This window comes from Myripristis murdjan, chromosome 6 (assembly GCF_902150065.1).
Source record: "Myripristis murdjan chromosome 6, fMyrMur1.1, whole genome shotgun sequence".
Taxonomy (NCBI): domain Eukaryota; kingdom Metazoa; phylum Chordata; class Actinopteri; order Holocentriformes; family Holocentridae; genus Myripristis; species Myripristis murdjan.
This window is the reverse complement of record NC_043985.1, coordinates 13,273,097-13,291,008: the sequence shown is the minus strand read 5'-3', so window position 1 is coordinate 13,291,008 and position 17,912 is coordinate 13,273,097. Positions and strand designations below refer to the sequence as shown.

The 17,912-nt window shown below is 39.9% G+C and overlaps 2 protein-coding genes across 2 annotated transcripts; one reads left to right on the top strand and one right to left on the bottom strand.

Moving 5' to 3' along the window:
* Positions 1-780: 780 nt before the first annotated feature.
* Positions 781-7,040, top strand: LOC115361251 (neuroepithelial cell-transforming gene 1 protein). Its single transcript, XM_030054627.1, has 12 exons — positions 781-1,116; positions 2,205-2,271; positions 3,143-3,202; positions 3,505-3,612; positions 3,723-3,887; positions 3,993-4,055; positions 4,145-4,241; positions 4,342-4,418; positions 4,569-4,826; positions 5,171-5,341; positions 5,558-5,744; positions 5,945-7,040. Exons 1-12 carry the CDS (start codon positions 968-970, stop codon positions 6,271-6,273), a joined length of 1,731 nt encoding a protein of 576 aa, XP_029910487.1. The 5' UTR covers positions 781-967; the 3' UTR covers positions 6,274-7,040.
* A 4,151-nt stretch (positions 7,041-11,191) lies between these two features.
* asb13b (ankyrin repeat and SOCS box containing 13b) lies at positions 11,192-16,045 on the bottom strand. Its single transcript, XM_030054537.1, has 6 exons — positions 15,845-16,045; positions 14,278-14,477; positions 14,003-14,153; positions 13,006-13,140; positions 12,599-12,790; positions 11,192-12,495 (listed from the first exon to the last, which is right to left on the bottom strand). Exons 1-6 carry the CDS (start codon positions 15,885-15,887, stop codon positions 12,338-12,340), a joined length of 879 nt encoding a protein of 292 aa, XP_029910397.1. The 5' UTR covers positions 15,888-16,045; the 3' UTR covers positions 11,192-12,337.
* Between the last annotated feature and the right edge of the window lie 1,867 nt (positions 16,046-17,912).

Here is a 17,912-nt window from a genome sequence, read left to right as displayed (position 1 = left end):
ACATAGCAAATGCAATATGTATTAGATAGGAAAAAAGTTACCAGCAGGCACTCAGATGTAATATTAACACAAACAAGTCTATGAATCCAAATGAGACTTTTGTTTTGTTTCACACATTTTCCTTGTAATTGTATACAGGTTCACTCATCAACAATGACATTTCATATTACACTGATATTTGTGCACCCAATCGCCCTCTAAGTGTTGACAACAAAACTGCAAACTGTTTTGGTCTATGAATAATATTGACTTGAGTTTTTATTGTAACTAAAAAAGCACCACTGCTTTAGTGATGGGTCCAGTTTTCTTTGTATTAACTCTTGCTCCCACACAGAAAAACTTGCAAATTGCCCAGCACTCTTGACTAATTAAAATGGCTTATAAAGATCTCTTTTAGTACCATTTTAAATGTATTCTTTATAAATAAGATGATCGTTAGGTAACCTAACATTGTAATTTTCACAATAAATTTGACATATGGATAAAGCCTTCAGAGCAACAAAATATATAGGCTGTTCTCAATGTCCCGCACTCAAACAAATAAAGAGAGCCCATGCCTTGCTCTATGCCACCCTCCTAAAGACTTTAGACATACTGACTACAGTGAAAAGACTGAATGGGTTCTTGCCGAATGGAAAGATCTGTTATTCACTGATAGCATTTACTCAAACGTAGGCTGTCACAGTCTGCATGTTATATACTCACTCTCCGTCCCTCAATAGCCCCGCCCACCTTGTGGTATCTTCGAAACAAGTACCCGGAGCCTTCTTCTGATTGGTCCATTTTCAAGAATCCGCCATATTCAAACTTCCGCCGATACTGTGTGTGTGCAATTGTCATTGTTGTCATCGTCCGTCTGTTTCTTTGTTCAAATAAGGGCTGTTTACCGTCGCTTCCATTCTCTGTCGATTACTTGGCTGCACCCCCGTTGTGATATAGGTGTTAAAAAACGACCAAGCGACCCAAAATGGAAGAAAGTGAGGAAGTTATCGGGAGCACGACGACGGAGAACAAAAAGCAGACACTTCGCAGGGTGCCATCGAGGACATCTACCACCAGTATTATCAGTGCTGCAGAGTTATCTCCCGAAACAGCAAGGAGGAACAACTCCAAAAAGTAAGGATGGCTCTAAAGAAATATATGACAGTGATCTTTATTTGGTTGCTACCATAGCAGAAGCTATAGCCAGCTGTTTTGTTATTAGCTGGTTAGCGGACCGTGACAGGCAGGCTTGGCTGGCGCTACAAAAAGTAGTGCGATGTGCAGCTGTGTGTGAGCTGGCTGTGGCCTTGGCTGCAGGCTCTGTGCTTACAAGAAGACATTGTTTTTCTCTGTGTAGCTGCATTATGTTGCCACTGTGACTGATTTCTCCCCAGTAGCATCAAAGTGCCGAACAACTATTCCTGTGACTCAAATTGTCAAATTGTAATGCAAAACACTGCTTTCCCATTGAGACGGAACAACATGGCAACAGACAATTACGCTTTTGTTTTTAATGTAGGTTACTATTTTGCTTCATATGCATAGTTATTTTGTTTATTTACTGGCGCTTAAATTTGACTTCTTTTGGGCTTTTTGTGTTATTGATAGAATTTAATTTTAATTATTGCTTGTTTGTATTGTTGCTGTTTTTGCATGGGGCCCAGGAAGATTAGTGACCACTGTCTTGAAGCTAATAGGGATTCAAATAAAGAATAAGAATAAACAGCTACATTGGTATCGGTCCTGCATTTTTACTGTCTATATGTGGGAGGAGATTGGATATCAGTATCAGCCTCTAAAAAACAATGTTGCATTTCTAAAGTCTGCTTTTCTGTGTGTGTGTGTGTGTGTGTGTGTGTGTGTGTGTGTGTGTGTGTGTGTGTGTGTGTGTGTGTGTGTGTGTTGCATCTGTGTTTATTTTTCAGTTCTATAAAAAATGCATACTGATATTGGTATCATCTGTTATGAGTGGGAACATACGGGATATAGGTAATGGGTATTGGACTCAAAAAACATAGCAGCGTATCTCTATTTTCTCTGTCTCTCACCATCCTCGTGTTGAAATTCAACTGAAAATTGACATGAGACTGTTACAAAACAATCAGATATCTGCAGATGAGTTACATTTAAAGTAGGCTATGTCTATATCATGCAAGTAAATATACATCTGGTTGTCCTTGTGGAGGCCCTTATGTAATTCCCTCTCCTCTCATCTCTTGTAGACCTCCACTGCAGAGAGGCAGCTCCTTCACCTTTCTCACTCCAGGGACACCTTGGGACTTCAGTCTAGTGAGTCACCACCAGCAACATGCAGTAATACCAAGATTCAGAGATTCAGCCTCCACACTACTTATTTGTGAATTTTATTAATATAATGTCATAAGAAATGCATATCAAGATGAACAAAATATCGTTATATGGTGATACTTCCTCTTGTGATACATTATTGATACATTTGTGCCTACAAGTATCTACATTTAATTTTCAATTTCATTTCCACCAGTGCACATTCAAGGTCCTATTAGGTGTATTTATTCCCTGCCATTAGGTTTTTTAACTGGACCTGTTCTGTCATGTTGATGTTTCAGTTGCTGGGCATATTAAAACACTGAAAAACATGACTGATTCCTGCATTTTGGAAAATTATTTTGCCTTTTCCAGGGTATTTTTTTCTTCTTCAGTTACACTTATACTGATGTATTATATCTGATTATCTTACAATACATGGCATATCGCAGAATCACCCGTATTGTGATACTATTGTTATCATTCGTATAATTTTGTGACAGTATCGTATCAAAAGTTACCCAGCGATTCCCACATCTATTTATTGCAGTAAAATGACCCATTGCAATTTGAGATCAGATCACTGTGTGTCTTCTCTCCATCATATAACTTACAGACATCCTGTTGTTGTTGCCTGGTTTGAGCTTTATAAATTTATATATAAGCCTGAATAAGCTCGTCCTCTTCTTTGCTCAAGGGTAAAAATGTCATGTTTATATAGGTTGCGGAAATTCAACATTTTAGTCTTGCAAAGTCTTGTAATGATCATGGAATTTTATATTTGACATTTGAGTGGGAATCCTTTATGAGACATTACTGCAAATCTACTTTGAATGCCCCCAAAAATAACCAGTGTGTGTGATGTTTGCCACAGAAAAGAAAGCGCAAAGAGAAGGACGACGATACGGTCAGCCTGTCCAGCTTTGACCTCAAGGTGAGAGTCAGGACAGCTTCCTGTCTATCCCACAAGTTCAGACCAACACCCTTGAATATGTCCTGACAAGGAAGTTAAATCCCTCTGCATGACTCAGAAACTAGTGACAGACAGCCACAAGCGCTCTGTGTGTTATGAGGTCAGGATAATCCCACTATCCTCAGGCTACTAGGTCAACTGTCTTTCTGAGGAAGTGAGAGTGAAGGAAATGAATTGTAGCTGGCCTTTCCCTGAGCACACATGCTGTCTTTCGTCATTGTAGTTAAATGTGACTTTAAACAGTTTATTTTCCTGATTTCCAGGAGCCTAATAACAAGCGCGTGCGACCTCTGTCCAAGGTGTCGTCCTTGGCAAACTTGATCTCTCCTTCAAAGAATGGGGCCGTCCGCCGCTTTGGCCAGACAATCCAGGTAGACACCATATGGTTGACTTGAGTCCACAAATTTACTAAACATTTGTTTATATTCGCGCTTTCTTTCATCGCGGGTTAATATAACATCATTAAAACTATGTTCCACAGTCAATGTCATTACGTAGTGACAGCAAGTCACCAGGGTTGTCCCGCAAGGCCAGCAAGGCAGTGGGTCCAACTCCCACCAAACGGAGAAACAGCACTCTGTGGTCTGAGACACTGGATGTCCATCAGAAGAGCACATTCTCCGCCAAAGAGATCAAGAGACAAGAGGTTGGCATGTTCATCTGTTTTTACTCCTCACGCAGTGAGCTTAAAAGTATGGCGAGCTGGAAGAAGAACTTATGTTATGGACTGTCTTTTAATATTTCTCCCCAGGCAATTTATGAGCTTTACAGGGGAGAACAGGATCTCATTGAAGATCTCCAACTTGCACGGAAGGTTAGAATATCACATTTAAAGACCAACAATTTAAAATATTAACTTTGTCAGTTTTCTTGCACTCACATTGTTGCTTTACATCCATTCAGGCGTACCATGATCCTATGCTAAAACTTTCTATTATGACTGAGGAGGAGCTGGCTCATATTTTTGGTGACCTGGATGCCTACATCCCCTTGCATGAGGGTAAGCCATCACTACTCAGAGTTATACTTGCAATTGTAACCTGTTCTTTTCTATGAGTTTACGGGGGGGTTTTGATCATGTGTGTGATTTGTCTCTCTAGACCTACTGAGGAAGCTGACAGAGGGAACAGGCCCCAATGGGACAGTAGGCCAGATTGGACAGATAGTAACAGACTGGGTATGTATGACAGCACATTATGAGGATATTCTTGTTCAATATTTCTCGTTTACATAGTCGGAAACTATTGTGTTGAGCAGGAGATAAAAAAAGTATCTGGACATATGTCACAATTTTAGCATGCAGTCAAAATAATCACTGTCTTGTCAGTTGCCTGGCCTGAATGCTTACAAGGACTACTGCAGCAACCAGTTGGCAGCCAAAGCACTGCTAGACCAGAAAAAGCAGGACAGGCGGGTCCAGGACTTCCTGCAGCGCTGCCTCGAGTCGCCCTTCAGCAGGAAGCTTGACCTCTGGAGCTTCCTCGACATCCCACGTTCACGCTTGGTGAAATACCCACTGCTGCTGCGGGAGATCCTCAGACACACTCCTCCTGATCACCCAGACGTTGCCAATCTGGAGAGAGCTGTAGGATATCTTCATTACTTAAAGCTACAATCTGCAGTTTGTGCAACACCCCAACAGTCACAAAATGATTGAGTCAACACAGTCTGCATTCCCTGTAGACTCAGTGTTGTTGAATCCGCACAGTAAAATACTAACCATATAGACTCAGCTACACTGAATGTGGACTGTGTTGACTCAACCATTTTGTGGGCTTGGGTTTTAAACACTCACACACACTGTCACACAATGACTAATAAATTAAATTAATCTTCTTGATCTTCTTGTAACAACACATTTTGGTGGTTACTCTGTCTTTCTGTTTATTTGCCAAATATCTAACTGATAACAATCCTGTAATCATCCAGATTACAATAATCCAGGGGGTTCTATCTGACATCAACATGAGGAAAGGGGAGTCAGAGTGCCAATATTATATAGACAAGCTGGAGTATCTTGACGATAAGCAGCGGGACCCTCTTATCGACAGCTGTAAGACCCTTCTGTGCCATGGTGAACTGCGGAACAAGAGCGGCTCGGTGAGAATTAGGATTATCCTCTGTGTCATTAGCATCTGTACACAATTAACTTAATTAAATTAGCTGCATGTTTTGTTTTTGTTTTTTTTTGCAATACAAAGTTGCCTGAAGGTGGCGGCAGCTCTTTCCATCCCCAATAAGTCTATAACATCATCTTATTGTTGTTCTTGCATAAAAAAGGAAAATTAATATCTCTTTTTTCATGTTGCTCCATAGAAGCTGCATGTGTTCCTCTTTTCTGAGTTACTGGTTCTGACCCGGCCAGTGACACGAAACGAGAGGAGCTGCTTCCAGGTATATCGGCAGCCTATCCCAGTCAGGGACTTGAATGTAGAAGACCTGCAGGATGGAGAGATCCGAATGGGGGGTTCCTTCAGAGGGGCTTTCACCAATGGGGAGAAAGGTGGGTTTAATCTGCATGTCGTCTCACCTGCAGCAGTATTTGAAGATGCTCAATAGTGCTGTGGCTGTTGGGGGAAAAAAAATAGATTTTGTTTAACATTTGAGGTACCTACCATTCAAAGATTTCTGTTTAGTAGTAGTGGCTTTGGAATCTTTATTTCACCCATTTTTCACATATGGATTGTGTTCTTTTGCCTCTAGCTAAGAATGTATTCCGTGTGAGCTCCATGGATCCATCCCATGGCCAGTCCCACACCCTGCAGGTCAATGATGTCTACCACAAGCAGCAGTGGCTCAACTGCCTACGCAGTGCAATGGCCCAGCACCAGGGGGCTCCACTCAGGCCTCAGGGTGAAGCTGTCAGAGCCAAGCGCCGCTCCTCCACTATATCAAACAGCATCTATGATGAAGACACAGACGAGAACTGCCCCCATGTCTCAGGTGCTAACCTCGGACCCCGTACACACTCCAAGACCAGACTGGACAAGAAGTTTCGTGGCTCACTAAAGAGGAAGGAGACTGAGGTGTAGACCCTAGAGTTGGGTGGGGGTATTGGGGGAGAGGGGTCGGGCTCAGACAGGCACTCGGAGAGCATATGTAAAAATTGTCCTGGTCATGTGGGTCTGCCAATGAATGTCCATGCATCCATTATTTCAGTGCTTTTGCTCAGCAAATAGTCAATGAATTGTCATTGTCTTAATAGCAGCAGTGATTTTAAAAAGAAAAAAAAAACTCCGTCCATGTGTATATTAAATTTTAGTCTTATCTCATTAAGAAGGCGTATTTAGTTTACAAAAAAGTAAGATGTGCCAATGTGACTGAAATGTATGTTTACAGCAGAAAAACCTGTGTTGAATTAGGGTTTCAAGTGTTTTCATAAGTTAAAACAAGCAAAAATGTTTTATACCACTTGTAGCGCTTAAGAATTTGTTTCACTGTTGATTCCAAACTCATTGATTTCTTTAAACATTTGATTAGTTTATTTCATCATTTTGTAATCATGCCTCTAAATGTATTGTCTGTTGCATGACAGCATGTGCGTTGAAGCGTTATCTGTCTCCAGATAAAGGGAAGTTTCAACTGACTGGTTAAGTGTGGTCTGCTGGAGGAAGCACAGTTTGGTGAAATGAGAGACTGAGGAAGTGTCTTTGAGATCTCAATGTAACAAGCAGGACACTGCTGAGAGCAGACAGCTGAGATACATTGAGGCAAGGACATCTCTTAAAAATTGAAGTAAAATCTAGTGGCATGTGATGCACAGATGTTTAATTAAAATAAAACCATCACGTATTCTGCATTTGGAATTATGAGTGATTTGTGCTTGGGATGGTTCCAGATTGAAAGCATCTTTTATTGTACTTTGACCCCACTTAGTCACTGTAAACTGCTCATTTCCCCTTTTACTGTTCACAGCTGTTGAACATTAACCCATTGTGACAAACACAAGAAACTAAGTTAAATTTACTAATTTCCCCTCAATGCTGATACATCTACATACATCTACATATGTAATCTGATTTTGCCAATGAGAACATCAAAATTAAAAATCAGTGAAAGCAAAAAGATTCTCAGTTGAACTTTCACTAAATGTACAGATATAAAATTAAAAATCAATTATTTTTTAGACTGTATCATTTTAGTAGTTCCTGTTTTTTTACCCCATCTTCCAATTTGGCAGAAGTGCACTATTTTATGGATCCTATATTATTTCTTTGTATTATCACTTGTATTTGCTCTTGTAAAGTGTATGGCCAAGCTGCCCTCTAGTCAGAGGTGGTACAGCCTACAAGGACTATGAAGAGTGAAAATAAGGCTACAAAAGGAAATCTAGATATATCTCCAGTCTTTTATTCTGGTTGTGTTGTTGAGTCTCTGTTCCTGTTCTCTGCTGACTGATTTGACACACCTCTACTCCCAGTCACTGCTGTGGTGCTGAGAAACAAAAGACTCCACATCTAACCTCATCTGTCACTCTCACAGTCGTATATGTGGAGGACTACAATCTAATGTTGATCTGATTAAAGTCCATGCAGAAAATTAAACAAAAATGTCATGCTACATCGTCCTTGGAAACTTCAGACTTTTTCAACAGCAAAAAAAAAAAAAAAAAAAAAAAAAAAAATGGATGCAGCCTTTAAATCCAGTGTGCTCTGCAGCAGGACAATACTCATTCATAACAACGAGTCCCCAAATGGCAGTGCAAGGTTATTTGAAATTTTTAGAATTCAAAATGCAGAAATCAGGTTGCACCACTTTGAGTGTAACAGTACGTCTCTGCCCATAATCTGCCAGGATGAAACTGCAAGGCATGGGGCAGAGAGAGCTGCAGTCCAGAGGGAGGAGGAGGGGTCAGCAGGAGCTGCTATCAAATCAATCTGGTAAGGAAGAGGTGGACTAAAGTACAAAACATGCAGTTACACCGCACCCACTTTTAATTTTTAACCAAGGATAAAAGAGAATTATTGATTTATTGCCTTTAACATCTGCAGTTTAACTTGTACATGGAGATAATGCCTGTTATTCTTGTTTCCTATCTCAAGAGACACCTAGATATCAGTTAATTACAATGGGGCCCAGTTTGAATTACAAAACAAGACCAAAAAAAAAAAAACAAAAAAAAAAACCTGAAACATTAGATTTACTGAAAGTCAAAATCATCACCACTGTTCACCTTAATTGCAGCTTGCACTCTGTCTGGAATCAGGTTTTTGCAGAATATGGGAATCCAGCTCTCTTTCAGAGTATCCCAGAGAGAGTCTGGTGACGTTACAGCGCGTTTGGCCTTTTCCCCTTTTCAAATGTTCCCAAAAACGTCCAGTGGGGTTGAGGTCTGGTAACTGTGGAGGGACAGCCATGCAAGCCAGCACCTTGGACTTGAAATAGCCCTGGCATTGCGTCAGTGCATGTTAGGGGTCTTTGTCTCGGTGGAAAATGAATCCGTTTCAGTACAACTTTAAGCCGGACAAGAAGGTATTTCCCTCTGCAGAACAGAGTGGTACTTGTCTTTGCTCAATATGGAGTTGATCCTGTGCAAGTCACCTACTCTGGAACAGACGAAACATCCCCACACCTGAACGCTACACGATCATATTTCATTGTAGGTTTTATTCATTGTTGCATTAACCTTCAAACTTTGATTGGGTTGTAAACAAGATCCTCTTCCAAATCTTTTGACAGGGAAATGTCAGGTAATGTTTGGCTCATGCTAAATGTTCGGTTTTCTTGTCAAAGAAGTGGTCTGGATGGAAACTACACTTTCCCATTAAGGCGTAAATTAATTGTCTTTTGACTGTACTTTCACCAGCTTGAGTGGCTGTTCTTTACTCAGTTGGTTTTTACTTTGAATGCAGAAGCTAGATATTAGCTTAGTATGCTGGTCTTGAGATGGTGTGGTCACTTTAGGTCTGCTTGGTCTTGCTTTTGAATTAAAATGACCTGGTTTGTGAAAATCTGTCCATCATAAACTGTGCTGCCCCCTCAGAAACTTTTGCTTAGCAGCAGTTTGGCACTGGCATAGTTTCTCAGGCTTTCTCAGACCAATTTGGACCCAAACCACTTCCTTAAGTTAATTCTGATATTGTTACAAACAGCTGGAACATTTTTCAATCCCTTTTCAAAGTTAAAGCATTAGCAGACCAGTGCCTTGTATTAGTTGTGAAAATACCTATTTTACACTGTTTTTGTAAGTAAGTAAGTAAGTAAGTAAGTACACTTTATTAATCCTACAAGGGGAAATTCCAATTTAAGTTACATCCCGTCTTTAGGAGCATAAAATGAAACATACAGTGTGACAACAGTTCTAAAGAATGTATCCTTGAATAAGAAGTATCAGTTATGTAAAAAAAAAAAAAAAAAAAAGTATTAGTCTTTGTTTATTAATGAAAAGTTATTATGTTTCAGTGTTTCTGTTATTTTTTAAATTGTATACTAAGACTTTAGGTTGTTCCAAGTGGCTACTGGAGGTGGAAAGATGATCAGCACAGAGGCGAATTGTTCTGATGCCTTTAAACATTTATTTTCATTTCAACTTTTGATTTTCACATTAAAAAGTGAGTAACTCTCATCACAGAGTAAGGTTAGCAGTGCACGTTCCTGCTGATGGGAATGTCGTTTATCCTGTTTTTTGATCTGTGTACACATATTCATTCACCAGAAGGCACCAGAAGGCAACTGCATAAAACAGCGACCCCCCAAGAAACCCTGGACGTGATCCCGAGCCAATTGCTCTAACCGCTTTCTCCGCCACACTAAAAAAAAATCCCTGCAACAGCCTCTCTATTAGAGCCTGCTGCTACACCTCACAGGGGAGAACACCAACCAAAATAATGCCACCCACAATTTATTACCTTACCTTACCAGTTTACCCCAAAACAATGAGCCAAATGGATTAGATTAATACTCTCCAATCTAACAAAACCACTACTGCCATGTGTGATACTCCACCCAAAAGTAACAAAAAAACATCCAATACTACCAAACCAAAAGGACGAGCCCCCATTTTGTCACAACCTGGCTCAAGGGAAGGACAAAATGTGGAGACCACACATGACTTTAAAGTAAAAAGATAAATTTATTTAAATAAACTAAATTAATTGTGCAGTCAGTAATCAGTAGTGTAGGAAGTGTATGGATGAATGAGGATGTGTGTGCGTGTGTGTGTGTGTGTGTGTGTGTGTGTGTGTATAGAAAAACAATAAAATAACTCAACCCAAACCAACCAAACCAGGCAAACAAAAGGGGAGAGAGAGCTCAACTCTCCAGGCACCTATATATATAGGGGCAGCCCCACCCCAATCTCAGGTGCCAACCATCTCCCTAATAGACCACTCCCAGCCGCAGCCTTCCACAGCCTCCTCACACAGAGGGAGAGGACCTAAAGGCCAAGGGCCGTCACAATGTTAACATGTGTGTCTGTGTGAGTAAGTACCTTTATCTGATCTGTGTGTGCATCTCGTGTTTCTTTTGAATGGTTGAGGAACACATTTTTTATCTTAATTACCGTGGAACCCTCCTCATCTTCCTTGACCTGCAAGCTGTGGTTCGACTCTAGATTGCGCAATATGCCAAATAAAGACATTTCACCAGATAGAGGAGATCATATTACGCTTGTTTTGTCACCCTTGCTTGGCTCTCTCTTGCTTTCAAAGTTTTCATAAACTGCATGAGTTTAGGCACCACCTTAAATTGATAATGGAAATGCATTGTGCTTCTTTAATCTAATGCATTTCCTATTGCAACAGGATAGTTGGATGGGACATAATATGGGGAGGGATGAGTCAAAAGTGTAAACCAATGGGATGTCTTTTAGGCAGAGAGAGGCAGTTTTACATGATGGGAAAGCTGCAGGGGTGAAATTATCAAAAAATTACACAATGAAATTGTTATTTATGATATGCTATTTTCCAAGAAGACTAATGAGATTATGACACCAAAACACAAGAAAAAAAATCATTTGTAATTCTTTTGGCATTTATTGTTAAACAGATGTATATTATGGCATGGCAAATTTACATGATGAAAAAGTCATTTTTTTCTTTTCACTGTGAATGATTTTGAGTGAGGGCACGCTTGGCAGTCTGCACAGGAAAAAAACGGTCTTCTAATGCCAAAGTCTCTATAAACCTTTCCTGAAGAAGTAAAGACTAGTTGCATCAATGTAACCCTTTCAACTGATTCTCAAAATCCAAGTGCTCATAAATGTGTTTTCACAATGGATATTTTATTCTGCCATTTGGTTTTGTTTCTCACAATGGCAGTTTCTATCTTGTATTTTCTTTTTTAACTAGAGTTTTAGTGTTCTATAAAGTTATTACAGTGTTACTTACCTTACTTACCGAACTTACACACCATAACTTATGTATTTTATTTTTGTATTAAAAAACAATACAACTAAAAATAATACTCAAGTATTTCCTGAAGTTTTCTTCACCATGAATGTACCAGTGAAGTAGGTTTCGATGTAAACGCTTTTACAAAAACAAGACAGGCATGTTTCCACTGCCCTGTGCAGGCCTGCTCATGCCAACAGTGGGCCAGGCCAGAAAAACAAACCTACTTCTTCATAAGACAACAGTGAGCTGTGTCATTTTAAAATAGCCCTGTACCTGTCTACTTATTTACACAAATTTAACTAAGTCATGAGATCTGTAATATTTACATATTCACATTAAATATAAATAGTCATGGAATATTTACAAATTCTTACAGTACTATAATGCCGGTACTCAAATCAGTGCACACTGAAATACTTAAATACTAAGTCAACACAGTTTGCTTGTGGTTACAGTAGCTTAGTGAGCTCTCTTACTTGACCAACACAAGTAGACACAGTTTACATTTCTACACTTTAAAGTGAACAACCAAATAAAGCCATTTTTAATTTGTTTGGGTAAACCAAATTTTATGGCTTGGATATACAAGCTCTGTATACTTAAGAAGTCTGGCAGTATTTTCCAGTAGTTTGCCTTTGCTGCACTTCTGCAAATTTAACATCCTGTCATATGATTTCCTGGCAGGAGAACAGCAGAACCAGCAGAAGGAATCAGTCTCTGTGTGTATCTCTGCAAGCCCTCTGAGGGCTGCATCTGAATTTTGTTATAAGTGGTGAAATGTGATAACTGGGGGTGGCATGTAAGAAAGAAAGCTTATGATGCGGTTGGGCAAGCCAAGCTCAGAAACAACTTCAAGTGCTTTTCTCCCGTAAGTCACCCTGAAAGCCACCCTGCAGATCTGCTGCAGACTGAGGGGTGTTTCTGAGGAAGAGAAAACAGAAGTGATATTTTAACACACAACATCACTCCACAGTTTAAGTGTCTCCAATGTCAAGATGCATACTATATACATAAATTAACTTACTCTCATAGAAATCAAGGCTGAGGTAAGAGGGAGATCCTAGACTGGTGTAATTGATAGGTTTTTTGCCGAGGTTGTCCTTGGCGTACACGTTCCCTCCAAACTCCACAAGTAGGTCAATCAAGCCTGTGTTCTTTACTTTGGCTGCATGATGAAGGGCTGTCTCATGCAGCTTGGCAGCGTTCACATTCGCACCTTGGGCAAAAAAAGAAAGAGCGGGATAAGTGAGAGAAGTAATGTAGCTCTGTCACTGGCAACATGCTTGTTAATAAATGCAGTATAAATGCCATAACAGCTTGATAAAAGAAAAAAAAAATCTGTTACAGCCAACATAATGTCAAGTACTTCTATGAAGACATAAATTTAGGCTAAAACCTCTTATGTTTTGCAAAAGACAAACATGGACACACCTGCATTGAGGAGCACTTTAGCGCAGTCATAATGTTGCCTGGCACATGCTACATGAAGGGGAGTCCCAAAGTGACAGTCGTGTGCTTCCAAGAAAGCTCCTTGATCAATCATGAGTTTAACACATTCTGAATTACCTACAACAAAACATACGCAAAGCATGAAGCCCACTTCTTCACTGTAGTCTCTCTCTCTTCACTTGACTTGCTTAAATAGTCATGAATATTGTCAAGCTCTTACAGTGCTATAACCACAGTGCCACTGCACATTGAAATACTGAAATACCACTATCAACACAGATTTCTCAAACATATGTAAACAGAAAGGCAATGTCATAGTTAAGGACAACATTCCGGGAATGCCTCAGTCTTGGGGACCAATAAACTTTTGACCTGACAGCTGGAAAAATCCCAGGGACCAACATGAGAATTTGAGAAATGGTAACAAAAGAGGAACATCCTGAAGTTCTTATATTAAATTATAGACCTAATGGTCATAAAGTCAAGACAAAGTGTGAACTGTACAAAGATATGATCATGGATTTGTCCCATGGTGCCGATGATCATTGAGAGTGCAATGATCGATTGATCTGGACTGATATGTTGATCTAATCATCAACAATCCTGTACAAATCGATGCTAAGTGAAAATTTCGACCCATATCATACACCTCTATTTTGAAGTTCCCATGGCACATTTGTACATCGCTTTCCTAATCTTTAAAAAGTGCTAGTGCTAGGCAGATTGTATCGTGGCTGACTTTGTGATATCGGCAAATATTGTATTATTGTCCAGAGAAATTATATAATATTTCATCAAGATGAAACTTGTGATTTACATCTCTATTTATCATGTGTTTTGTTTCATTGCAACATCTTCAAAAGCAAAGATATCTTGGCGGTCAGACATATGAAACACAAAACATCAGTGCGTGGGTGGACTGCACAAAAAAAAAAAAATCAAAACAAAACAAAACAAACAAACAAAAAAACATACACACCTCCCATGCAAGCCTCATGAAGGGGTGAGAAGGTGAACAGTGGAGGGTTAACTGTTGCTCCGTATTCCAGCAGCAGCTTGACACATTCAAGGCTCCCGGCTGCACAGGCATCACACAGTGGAGTGCTGCCATCAATGTTACGTGCATCCACCTGTGTGACACAGAGCTCTAACATCAACATCACTGCCTGACAGAAACAGCACAACAGCAACTGGGCTTTTTTTTGTTGTTGTTGTTCATCTTTTCCTCCTTGCAGAGCTATGACACTCTCTTACCTGTGCACCAGCAGCAAGCAGCAGTTTGACACACTGGGTCTGTCCCTGTATACATGCCTCATGCAGGGGGGTGATGGAGTCCACAGCCACGATGTTAACTGCTGCACCTGCCTGGATCAGCTGCTGCAGCTGGAGGGCCCTGCCTTGTGCAGCAGCCTCATGCACTGCGGAGCGGTCCGTCCAAAACCCTAGACCATGAGCTGCAAATATGAGAAGCATTTTTATTCATACGGAACACAACAAGGCAAAGTATTAAGATTAACTTAGCTCTGAAATTAACTCTTGCTTTATTTCAATTGCAAAAAAAGAGCCACCGCGAAGAGCTGTTCATATAATGTGGCCTCATAAGACTTAAGTGCATGATACAGCATACTTTGGGTTTTATTGACATTGTTCAATAAATGACTGAACATTGTCATCATTGCTAAATGTTCAATGATGATTTCAATTGCAAAAAAATTGCAAAAATCACATTTACCTAACCTTTTATTACCAAATTGTTAACATGCAACACCATCGAGTGGGGTAATGGGTGGCTTTACATGGTTTACAAGTTTTACTGCAAAAAGCCAATTTGATGACTATCCGAGTTCATCATTTCATCATTTTGAAATCAACAAACAAAATGACTTCACCTCACCAAAGACTTCTTTGGTTTCAGTTTTACATGGTTCTCTCTTGCATTTAGCCTAAACATTTGATGCCCTCCAAACGCTATAGTCTGATACAACACAGATGAAAGGCCTGGGTTCAAGCACTGTGGCAGTAAGCATACTGCTGGTTTAAATGTTCACAAGAAAATCACTGTATCACTTCCACTCCACAGGCCCTGTTCTGTAACTTAACCTGAGCTCTGAACTCCCTGTGAAGGAGGTCAAGCCAAAAAGAGAGCATTCATGGATCATGTAGGGCTGGGACAGAAAAAAATGGATTGATTTCATCTTCAGGAGCATTTTATTTCATTGCCGGTACACTGTTAGAAGAGACCGTGCTGTATGTCAAAATGTGAAGTCAGCTAAATATCTAATGAGATATTTGCCTGACATTTATTTAGCTGTCATAACATATGATTCGACCTTAAACATATATCTCGAGTATTAAGTGCGTGAATTTCAAAGAAGTATCAAAGATACATTTTTAGCTTTGCATTCATTTTCTTTTAGAGATTGAATTCTCTCTAGAGCCAGCTGTAACAAATGCCTTATTACCTACCAAATGCGTGTTGCAGACATTTAACAGGAAAGTAACAGGCTCAAATGGGCCGGTCTCACTAACACTAACCCTAACTAACAAGCTTAGCTGCCTTGCTCTCAAATTAACGCCAGCCACTTTGCATAACTCCAGCTTTCCTTGCAACCGGCACATACTTAAAAACACGTCTAATAAACACGTGTTAATGTCGACCTGTAGCCATTTAACTAGATACAGCTGACAGGGGCAGCTCTTGGTGTACCTACTAGTTGATTTTTTCATACGCCGGTTTCACATTGTGGCCATGCTTCTTTGCACCAAACGACTTCCAGAGAGCAACCAAACACCGGACTCCACCTGACAGCTAGATACTTACCAATGTCTCCAAACAGGGACGGTCTGGCCCGAGTAATCTCCATTTCATGATACCGCTGTCTTCACTTCAGAGTTAACCAAACGTCCGTCTCATTTTGAAACGATAAAACGAAGTCAGAAAGGGCAGCATAGCTACAAAAACGCCGGGAGCGGTCAGTTACCTAGGACTCTGCTCGAGCTGCCGAGGATCAGACGTCCGAGACAAAATAAACATTGCGCTAAGAATTCTGGGATATGTAGGCGACTGGCCTTAAAAAAAAAAAAAAAAACAACACTGCAGCAAAATGAAACCAAGCAAGCCGCTCCGCAGTTGATACGCAGTACACAGTGGCTGCACCAACAGGCAGTTTAAAGAGCATTTCCTTCACTGTGTGTGTGCTTATTAAACCAGAGCACTACACTGCAAAGTAATGTTCATGCCAGGTTCGCATAGTCACTGAATATTACAACAAGGTGGTTGAATTGAGCAATGAAAACAGAAAAAGAAAAAGAAAAGAAAAAAAATCACTACTTATATGACCCAATGTCACCTAAAATTAAAAATTAAAACAGCCAAGCAATGGAGTCCTTGGCTTTTTAAAAAGTTGTTTTTGACAGATACATATTTGACTTAAATTAATCAATAAAAGGTTTCTTAGACTAACTTTGAGAGAAATTGGCTATTTTTTGTTTAAAATTTTTAGGGTTATTTTGTTTAATTTAGCAGGACATTGGTTAGATAAAAAAAAAAAAAAGTTACTTTGTTTATTTTATTTCTCCTTACTTTTAATTGTAATAAAATGTTTTATAATGTCAACACTATGAGAATTAAATTGCTTTCACAACAGCATGAACATTTGTGTTTGATCCGTTCTGCTGAATATTCCTGAAAACCTGTTTAAATTGCTTGGTTGAGTGCTGCAGGGACGTGGTGGTGTAGCTGCAAACTGGTATGCTGGCAGGCTAGTCCCGTCTTGTGCCTCAAATTTGTTGATATGAAACTGATAGTAGCTGTTGTGTCGAAGTTTCGCAGAAGGTGGACTCACCATCAAAATCATCACATTTCAGAGAGTGTTAGAAAAACAATCATGTATGGCTACTTTTTTACTACAGAAATCGGGAAAGTCTTCATGCAGGGCAGCAGGTAGGACAGACTCCTCTTTTAGCCTACCTAAAGTTATTGTTAGGTGGCATGAGCTGACAGGTATGATGTCGCGCTAACTAGCCTACTCTGTTTCTTATCATGATCTGCCTCGCTGTTCTCTTTTCAGCGCCAGCTCCAACATAACTTCAGCAAACTATAATCTCTGGCCACCTCCAGGAGGAAGGCAAATAGATTTTTTTTAGAATGGCAATTAATTAAATATCCTATTCTGTATGTTATGAAATAGCCCTAAGATAGTGGCCACAGATTGGCCCCTGAGGAACCTGGAATTCCCCTTGAAAAAGCCACATGGGCAGCTGGCCTAACTAGACAGGATGTCATGACAGAGGCTTTTGTAAGCTTTGCAGCCAATTGGTAGGGGAGACTGGGGTCCAGTGTAACAGATGCTAGTTTAAGGGGTTAAATGAACCAAATTCGTGAACATGTTAATTTGATACTTTTTTAAAAATGTCATAAACAGTATGAAAATAACTTCCTGTTGAAATTTTGAGCATGATAATTATGTAGCTACTACTGGGGAACACCACTAGAGGTGAAAACATCTTTGACCAGTCAGATTGCTTGACCATTGTATTGAATCTAAACAATTAGTTCTTTATCAAGTACTGTAGGCTAAAGCAGTGGTTCTCAAACTTTTTTAAATAATGTACCCTCTTTGAATTTTTTTTTTTTTTCAGCCAAGCACCCCGCCCCATCATCACGCTGGTTGGTCCACTAAGTTAAACAGTTAAACACAGTTAAAAAGATTTCTTCTGTGTATTTTTGACTTGGCCAACAGGCGGCAGTCAGCCTGATCTTCACCTGTCTTTTATGTTGAGGATGCAGGTGTTTTAACTGCAGTGTTGTTTTTTAATTCTTCTTGTCAGTCAGTGATTCAAGCCCCATCTTTTCAGTCAGTAATTTGAGCAGATCACTTGCACAAAAA

Bases quoted from the DNA above. Each gene is read 5' to 3' on its own strand.
- asb13b (XM_030054537.1), bottom strand. From the start codon at position 15,887: ATGGAGATTACTCGGGCCAGACCGTCCCTGTTTGGAGACATTG. The intron at 12,791-13,005 runs GTGTGTCCATGT...TTTTTGCCCAAG, and splicing joins TAAAGTGCTCCTCAATGCAG to GTGCGAATGTGAACGCTGCC. The intron at 12,496-12,598 runs GTAAGTTAATTT...TCTCTTCCTCAG, and splicing joins CAGCCTTGATTTCTATGAGA to AAACACCCCTCAGTCTGCAG.
- LOC115361251 (XM_030054627.1), top strand. From the start codon at position 968: ATGGAAGAAAGTGAGGAAGTTATCGGGAGCACGACGACGGAGAACAAA. The intron at 4,056-4,144 runs GTTAGAATATCA...ACATCCATTCAG, and splicing joins ATCTCCAACTTGCACGGAAG to GCGTACCATGATCCTATGCT. The intron at 5,745-5,944 runs GTGGGTTTAATC...TTTTGCCTCTAG, and splicing joins TTTCACCAATGGGGAGAAAG to CTAAGAATGTATTCCGTGTG.